The sequence below is a fragment of the Oryzias latipes genome, chromosome 8 (assembly GCF_002234675.1).
Source record: "Oryzias latipes chromosome 8, ASM223467v1".
In the NCBI taxonomy this organism is placed as follows: Eukaryota; Metazoa; Chordata; class Actinopteri; order Beloniformes; family Adrianichthyidae; genus Oryzias; species Oryzias latipes.
Genome location: NC_019866.2, coordinates 11,482,825 through 11,491,966, shown reverse-complemented (window position 1 = coordinate 11,491,966; position 9,142 = coordinate 11,482,825). Strand labels below are relative to the sequence as shown.

The following is a 9,142-nucleotide window of genomic DNA, read 5'->3' as shown; positions in this document are numbered from 1 at the left end:
TCAAAGTAAAGGTGGGGTCACTTGGAGAACTCATAGAAGTAAGAGTGGGGTCGCGCTGACCCCTCGAGGCAGCGTTGGGGTTCCTCAAATCAGCCTAAGGGGAGTGGGAGGGATACTTGGCCTTCGTAGGACTACATTTCTCAAAGTAAAGGTGGGGTCACTTGGAGAACTCGTAGAAGTAAGGTCGGGGTCGCGTGGACCCCTCGAGACAGCGTTGGGGTTCCTCGAATTAGCCTAAGGGGAGCTGTAGGGATACTTGGCCTTCGTAGGACTACATTTCTCAAAGTAAAGGTGGGGTCACTTGGAGAACTCGTAGAAGTAAGGTTCGGGTCGCGTGGACCCCTCGAGACAGCGTTGGGGTTCCTCAAATCAGCCTGAGTGGCGCGGGAGGGTTATGGTGAGACTGTGGGTAGGAGACAGTTCTCGCGTTGATGGTGGGAAAACGCTACGTTTTGTCTGTCAAGACCAGGTGGTAGGAGGCAGTTCTCACGTTGATGGTGGGAAAACAGGATGTTTTGTCTGTGAAGACCAGGATCCAAGGCCGCTCTGTGTACCCTTTTCAATGTAAGGGCTGTATTCCCTAACTGTGTGACAATCGAGTGAACATTCTGACAGCCTAAGGGTAAGGTGGGATCACTTGGAGAACTTGTCAGAGTAAGTTTGGGGTCATGTGGACCCTTCATTACAGCGTAGGGGATCCTGAAACCAGTCTTAGGGGAGTGGGAGGGTTAAGTGTACTTCTGTTTCATCTCAAACTTTAGAAATATAAAAACACAACACAATTTAGAAGTAAAAAAGAGATCTACCATGACTCAAAATATAAATGTCTCAACTCTGACCTTGTTCAGGAAATATCCAAGCCCCTTCTTAAAAAAACACAAGACTCTGGAGGAATTTCTTTTTTGTAATATTGACCAAATTAGATTTCAAAGGTATTTATTTGACATAGTGTAGTTAAAGTTTGGCAACATTCAAAATGAAATAAAATATTGTATTAACATATTTAAAATAGTTTTTATTAAAGCAACATTTGGAAAAAGGCTATATAGATAATTATATAGATTAATCATCAGTTTTGGCCATAGATTTGTTCAGAGAGTCTGTATTTATAGGAATCAGTCTTTTATGTTAGATGGAGTTAAAAATGCTTAAAAAATAGATCATTTCAAACACACTATAATGGCCTCAATTACCAAGACACATTTTAAAATATTAAAAACTCTCCATAAATCCTGAGACAAAATTTATCCCAGATTAATGATTTAGCTAATTAATTAATAGATTTTGGCCTTTAAAAAGGCATGTTGAATTGCCTGGCAAAACAAACACAAGCAGGTAGCTGCACGAGGTTAAGGGTGTTTGGAACCCGCAGGGAAAGGTTGCGCTCAGCATATTGGAACGCGTCCTTCCAGCGTGTTGCTGTTTCTAGGAGGCGCTGTTGGAGGCCGGAAGAGTTGGAGACAAGCACGATGACGGTGGTCGAACAGGGGTTGAGAAAGACTAAGCAAAATGAGTCCCTGCTACTGAAGCTTCGTGCGCCTCAGCGGCAGCAATCTGCGTCTAACAGAAACCGTCGGGACTGAAGGAAACACGTTGCTTTCTTCTGTCTTCTTTCCGTTGTGAAGGTATGGAAATCGATGTTATCCTCCCACTAATACTAATGCGACTAATGTCGAATTACATCCATAAAGGCGTCGATAGTGATAGGAAACAGGGAGGGATCTAAGTCAAATTCTCCGCTCCTGCGTGATCACGCGTGGATCAGGCATATCAGTTCCAATGCATGTCCTCTACTTCTTCCTGACTGATGGATGGATGGATCATGGATACATAGATGGATGTAGCAGATGGTACCAATATTTTTCCATTGTTTCATTCATGATAAGGCGCACAGGTTAACGCCTGCTTACGTTTCCTGTGCCCTGCATGCTGACAGACTCAGACAGATGGCTACAGGAATAGAAACTGTATTGATCAGTGCCTCCGTTGTGGTGGTATGTATTTGTGAGACTGAAACAGGAAAGAGTCACCAGCTAGTTCTGAAAGAATGACAGGAATTTGATGAATGTGATAAAAAAATAAAGATGGCACACTGGCTGTTCTGTCCCCCCCTGCCCTTTCCTCTTTTTCAGTATGATCTCAGACGTTTGCCCCCCTCTGGGCAACTGAACCTCACATGTCCACGGAACTGTGATCTACTTCCACGTTTGATTCATCAGGCTGTTAGTGGGGGGGGCTTCATGGTGTGTGTTTCCTGTCCGGAGTGCGGATGCGTGGGCGTACAGACATGGAGAGCTATGAGGAGTTCTGTCTGCGGAGTTTGGTCTTACTGCAAGAAGAGCGGAAACTTCGAAAGAAGTGTGAACCTTTCTTCTCCCTAAAGGCTCAATCTGCCATCTGCTTTTATGGAAGAGCCGTGCTTTCCCCTCTGGTGAGGAAAAAAAAAGATATTTTTCTATTAAGTTTAGTTAAAAACATGGGTGCACCTTCTTTCCATGACTGACGATTGGTCCATCACTTAATTCCAATCTCCATGCTTAGGAATTTTTGTCAAGTGAAGAGAAGTTCTGCTGCACAACAGTTTGTTTAAATCAGCAGTTAGCAGGGAAAAGCTAATTGATGATGTGGAAAATCAGGCCTCTTTGAGGGACTCATCTGTCTTGTGACTGCTGACAAATTGAGTCCTCAAGAAGTCACATGACTCAAGTCCCTAACTAAATTTAAAGAGCGACAAAAACATACAAGAAGGTTGGAAGTCCGTGTGTCATTGGATTTCATCTGTGCTGCTGCTCTCCAGAAACTCTTAAAGTATATTTTTGTTGTGGTAGAGAGGAAAGGGATGTTAAAACGTGTGGCGCTTTTTCCAGCTGAGCGCACAGCAACGCTCCGAGATGTGCGGCTACAAACAGAAGGCGGTCCAGCTGGAGCAAGACAGACAGAACCAGCAGAGAAACAAGCTGCCGGCTCAGAACATTCTGGATCAAGCTCAGGTCAGCAGCACAGTGTGAATTTCTGTATTTTCATACAAGTGCAACACGTTAGAAACATTTTCCTGTACAAGTTGTAAGGCTTCCCCCTTTTTAACATAATAAAGCTGAAGTAAAGCCTTCCTGTTGCCTCTGCTGACATTTGGAGCTTTTGCAAGCTTTTGTGAATCATTCTAATTTTAACTGAGGACAGTCGGAGCTTCTCTGTTTTACTTACAAAGTGAAAGTTCTTTAAGAATTTCCAATTGTCAAATCTCTATTGTAGCTTTTATATTACCACTGTTTAGTAATAAATTCCAGTTTGGTTATTAGATTACATAATTGGAGACACAGGAAAACATAAACTAAACAAAGATGGTAAAAAGATTTTATATAATATTTATGAAGGGAATATAAGAATTAGTGTTATTATTTTGGAAGTATTCCTGTTCTGTTTAGCCAAACTCCCAAACCGTAAGAAAGTAGATTTTTTCCTATCTAATGTAGTCTTTTAATTTCTTTGATTTAAAGATAAAATTATACTTTAGATGTGCTGACAATTGTGATCTCATCTTTAAGTCTGTATTTATTTTATTAGGGATTTATTCTGCTGTGCATCTAATAGTTTTATTTGTCAAACTCCGTAGCGTTGTTATGATTTTGTAATGTGGTAGGACATAGTAGAATATGTTTTCCTTTTGATTCTGACAGGCAGATATTATTTATTTTGTGAGTTTGATTTCTCTTTTTCTTCTCCTTTAATGGAAATCCTTGAGCAGGACTTTTTGCTTCCTGTTTTTGGCATCTCCTGTGAATTTTGGTAAATTTTTTTGCAGGCTTCCAGAAGTCAAATCTGCAAGAAACATGTTTTAAGCAGGATGCTCATTTAGATATTGCCCTAAATTGAATTCCCTGTTGTTTTTTGATAGTTCTTTTGTTTTGAACCATCAGTTCACTTGGTTGATTGTATTTCCTGATAGTTGACCACAGTATTTGTTTAAAGCTGTGTGAGTTTTCCAAAACTTGTCACTTTCTAATTTGACTAATTGCATGATACAGAAAAAAAGTCCAAAGTTCTTTCAAAGTTCTGGTTTACACAGTCTGATGATCTGATTAACTGGCATTAGTTAGAGTAAAAATACTTTAGTATCTTTTGTCTTTTGTACGACAGTAAAGCAAATGAATGCCAAAGTTTAGGTGCAGAAAATAATAATTGGTTTTTATAGCAAAATGGACGAGGACCTAGAAAAATAAAGCATAAAAACAATAAAATTTGCTCTCAAACCAAAACTGTAACCTATCTTTACAATCCGATCACCACGCATTATTTCCCTCAGGTGCAGAACGTTTCAAGCAAATGGGATGACAAGGCACCAGTGTTTCAATCTCCAAAATCTGGTGGGTACACCCTGGTTACTGACTCACCCGGGCTCCTCAGAGACCCAGGATGTGGACTTCAAGTTAAGGAGCCAGCGACTTTGTGCTCTGAGACCTCAACCCTCAATGGTTACAGAACAGAAGAAGACGTGACAGCAGAAAAGAGCGATGATGAAGGTGATGACGATGAGGATATTAGCTTGGACAGCCTTCTTAAGAGGTCGAGGGAGTATGTGAAGAAGGAGCAGCAGGGATCCAAAGCTGACCGTACAGTCAGCAAGACTCCTTCAACAGAGGCCGCGTCCCGGAAAGAAGAGAAGAGCCCTGTGAAGGACACAGGAGTTGAGTTTGGATTCAGTCTGCACCACAGCCCAATTGGCCTGCCTCCCATCCACCATCAAGCTCTGTATGACCCCAGCTCTCAAAAGTCAGTCTCACCAAGCAAATCCGAACACAATGCTTCTCCTCCCTCTCTGGAGCCCAGCGTCCTCTCCTTTTCAAACAGACGCAAACCACGGCCTCTGTCTACGGGGAACATCCATATTTCCTTCCCAATTAGCCCAACTGACCTTATTCCTCGAAGCCCAGGAAGGTCAGAGGAAGCTTCATCAGCAGCTTTTCCATCCACTGTTCAGTGTTGCCCGATGAAGAAGGATGGTGTCAATCATCGATCCACTCACTGTGATACTAGTCCAGAGCTGGAGAACAGACAGCCTGGTAACGCCACAGTGCCCACCCCTGTGTTACACCATGATCATCTGACTGCAGGTTTTCGCCGCCGCTGCCACACGCTGGACAGTCAGATGAACATTTACCAGACTGCTGCTGGGCATATGGACCGCAGTCAAGAAAGAGTGCCTCGCTTCATGGCAGGGGTTGTGCGCCTTCCCCCAACCCGACACACCCCTGCAGCAACTTCAGAGCAGTCTTATGAAGGGGACGGCACCTTTTCATCTCTGCCAAGGCCACACACAACTCCTGATTCAGTCTCATTTAGGCTTAAGTCTGATCACTCTCAGGAGCCAAACAGTGGTATGAAAGCATCAACTGTCTTCAGAAACTCAGCCGCCAACGCAGGTGAGTCTATCTGGAACAGCCTGTTTTCACTCGTCTGTTTATTACTCTGTCCATTTAATCACAGAAACTTTATAGTGATAAAAACAAAATAATGTGAACGACGCTATACCAACAGAAGACTCCCAGTGGCGAGCACAAGCTCTGGAAAACTTACAAAGGCGCCTGGATGAGGAGCATGGCTTGAAGATGTCTCTGCTCCTTGCTGAGCAGGAGAAAGAGCAACAGTGTCCCCACTTGGTCAGCTCATGCAATCACAAAGTATGTCAAAAATCCTAAATCGATATTTTGTGTAATGAGCTGTATTCGAATATTTATAGTACAATTTCTCCGTTAAAACGTGAAATAAAAATATTTTTGTTTTACCTTGTGATTTTGTGTGTGTGCAGGAGCTTGAGGAGAGAAGGCCAAAGAAACAGGGTTTTGTGCAGCCATTAAGTGAAGATCCCTGTGGTTGGAACTGTAGGTGTGTGAACAGCAGCTGTCCTGCTATTAGTCCCTCCTGTCCTGGACTAAGCCCAGTTAGAACACCGTCTGAGCTATCCCCTGGACACAGTTTAGGTACCACTTCAAACTACATATTCAAAAGAGTAATTTTACTGTAGCATTCATTCCCACAATGAAAGTATGTGATGTTTTTCTTCTCCAGGTTTTCACAATCCTAGTGTAACCTTTCCCTCTGTCCAGCTTCCTGTTTATCTGTGGGGTTCCACTCGAGGCGCCAACAAATCAAGAGCAAGGTTGAGCCTGGTGGGTACAATCCTGTATGTGTTTGATGCCATTCCGTTTGGTTTTTAGGCCTTGTGTTTTGAAGCTGTGCTTTTTCTGAACTGCCTTTATTTCTCAAATAACACCCTCCCTCTGGGGTTTGCAGGTTTTGACAGCAGAGCAGCAGAGAGCGTTCTGCCGAATCTGCGCCATCATTCGCGGCTTTCTTGTGCGCAGGCTGCTCAAGACAGAAAAAGTCAAAAATCTTCGCCAAACTATCGTGGTACGCTCGTCCACTTAAAAACAGGATGCCAAATTGTTGTTCAACAAAAGCCTGCAATTTTCTATCAATAAATAATTGATCTAAGCTGCAACAAAAGATGTAAACTGTTAATGTGTTTTCAGGACACACAGGAGTTTATCCGCTCATTTCAGAATGAAGCAGAGCAGAAGAAGAGCACCTACTCAGAACAAGATGTCTCTTTGCAGGAGCGAGTCAGAGCCCAGGTATGACTGTAGTTACCATCTGCAGACAGCAGAGGTCCCTCTTTCTCTGTGTTTACATGACTTTACTGTCATTTCAGTTGCGTGCAGCCCTGTATGACATCCATGACATTTTTTTTGAAATGTCATTGATGGATCGCTTAACGCTCCTGCAGCAGGAGAGGCAGCTGCGTGCAGAGAGGAAACTGCGAGACTTGGTAAACTGAAAACACTGGATCGTAATAGTGACAAATGAGAGGAAGGCATCTCTTTTGTGGCTCTTAAAATAAAAAAAGAAATCCACATGTTGTTCTCTGCAGGAGAAAGCCAAGAGCACCAAGGAGAGATTGTCTCTTTCTGCTGCCACACAGAGATCTCTGGACAGAAAAAAGAGGTGAAATATGATGAAATTACAAAAGATGTTCTTGTTTTTGATTTAAAAAAACCTTCAGAGGCTTTATTTAGCATTTTTCTTATTCTTTTTGCTTCTTCAGAGTCGGTGAATCTCCAGCACAGGCCAGGAAGGTGCCGCCGAAGCAAAAAAGCCCCGCCGCCAACAGGTCCCAGATTTTATGTTATTCAATTCAATTCTTTTTTATTTATTTAGCCCAATATTACAACAATAGTTGTCTCAATGGGCTCATACCGGTAATTGTATAATAAACATGAAATCATGAAGAACATAAAGTCCTAGAATTGAAAACTATACAGACTAAGCTAAACTGGGCATCCCTGTCCTTAGACCCTTCTCGGTAAGGAAAAGCCCCCCCCCTAAAAAAAAGGATTCCCTATTATTTAAGGTTCTTTTTATTTTCAAGTATATGTTGTCTTGAATCCCAACATTTAAAGCATTTTTATTTATGTTTTCCACCACTTTCAGAGTTCAGAAGACAAGTCAAGGCCAGAATTGCTCCGGTCAACTGAACCGTCAGGGGTGAGTTCAAATTTCTATATCACGGTTTTGTTACAAAGCATTTTACTGTTTGTAAGGATATACATTTTTTTGAGTAATTGGAACCAAATAAATAATTCAAAACTGTGAATATGGTTTTTAAACTCAAGCTTTGGTTTTATGCTGATTTAAACTTCTTTTTTTTCTATTAAAGTAATAGTTTTGGCCATTCTCCACTACTTTCTCTTGAAAACTATTTTACATTATGTTTTACATTATAAGTAATCTGAATCAAATTGCACTTTCTTTTAGTTAATTTTATTGATGGATTATATATATTATTGATGGAAAAGAATAAACATATATTTTTAGAACAAAATAAAACAGTTTTGCTTGATTGTCAAATCAGTTTGATTGTCATTTAAGAAAAGATCGAATATTCGTAATTGTGAATGTTTTCCTTGTTTATATAAATCTACATTTGTTTTGTTCTTTAAAATCTTAATGCAGTTATCAGCTCTGCTTTCTGACTTGCAAAAACAGTTTAGCTGTTGCTAAAAAAAAATTAGGATTCAAAGGTACAATTTTTGTTAGATGCGCACAGAAAAATAGCTGTATTTATGCCAGGTTAAATGAAATATTTAATGCATGTTTAGCCTAAATGAACTGAGTGTCTCTGTTTTCAGGAGCTGGTACAGAAAGACTCCAGAGGAGAGAGTAAGGCGCTCAGACAGCCTAAAGAAGCAGCATTCTCTGGGTTAACACAAGAAAATCCTGTGAACTTGAATGTTTTTTCATGTATTACATATCCCGCATCACTGAAACTCACCAGTACTGCTGAAAAAGAACAATAACGCTGTTTTGTGTCTATTGTTTGAATTGAAATGGTGATAATCACTACCACACTTTATATCACTCATAAACACTGTCACACGTCACGCTGCTTTTTGACTTGTGCCACCTGCGAATGTAGTTTTTATGTTTTCTCAAAGTGTCACCCTTTAAGCTTAAGAGAACACTGCTGTTGAAGGAAATTAGTCGTGTGTATAAAAAAAAAGCGTAAGAAAGGTCACAGGTAAATGTAAAGATTATGGATCTGTGCCTCTAATTAAGCTTTAGTACACTAAGCATGCAAGTTTGTGAATAACATGGAGACATTAAGTGCTTATACATTCAAAGCCATTTAACTGAACATATTTATTATTATAAATACATACCTTAAGTCATAAATATATGGTTTTGTTTAAGGGCTTTGAGTATCATGTGCTTTCTGAGTTTAAGGTGCTGAATTTTCATGAATCCTAACACTTTATTTAAAGAAAAAAATGTATTTATATCCATATGAGTTTGTTTATACTTTTTTGGTGCTGTTACAGTAATGTAGCTTTACATGGAGATGCACAGCAGCCAAACAGTTTTGTTAAAAAAAAAAAAAGACTGTAGTAAAATAAAGGAAAGCCTTACAGACAAAAAGTCGTATAAATTCCTGGTCAAAGCACATGTCACTGAATTTATATGTGGTAACTAACTACAGACCTTCATGTAGTCCTCACACCGTCATAGAATTTGGTGTCCTGTAATATTTCTGTGATGTCTTTAGGTATATTTATTTGTTTTTATTTAATATTATTGTGTTTTATAA

At 40.4% G+C, this 9,142-nt stretch overlaps 1 protein-coding gene across 2 annotated transcripts; it reads left to right on the top strand.

Annotated features, from left to right (window-relative positions):
- The first annotated feature begins 1,416 nt into the window (after nucleotides 1-1,416).
- Nucleotides 1,417-8,935, top strand: ccp110 (centriolar coiled-coil protein 110). 2 transcript variants are annotated; one of them, XM_023957558.1, is made up of 14 exons: nucleotides 1,417-1,625; nucleotides 2,133-2,431; nucleotides 2,868-2,990; nucleotides 4,304-5,420; nucleotides 5,539-5,678; nucleotides 5,807-5,978; nucleotides 6,067-6,167; nucleotides 6,292-6,408; nucleotides 6,531-6,632; nucleotides 6,710-6,826; nucleotides 6,929-7,002; nucleotides 7,103-7,168; nucleotides 7,489-7,542; nucleotides 8,187-8,935. In XM_023957558.1, exons 2-14 carry the CDS (start codon nucleotides 2,270-2,272, stop codon nucleotides 8,260-8,262), a joined length of 2,421 nt encoding a protein of 806 aa, XP_023813326.1. In that variant the 5' UTR covers nucleotides 1,417-1,625; nucleotides 2,133-2,269; the 3' UTR covers nucleotides 8,263-8,935. The 2 variants fall into 2 exon arrangements, with proteins under 2 accessions (XP_023813326.1, XP_023813325.1); XM_023957557.1 differs by having other exon boundaries at nucleotides 1,418-1,625; nucleotides 5,536-5,678.
- The last annotated feature ends 207 nt before the right edge of the window (nucleotides 8,936-9,142 follow it).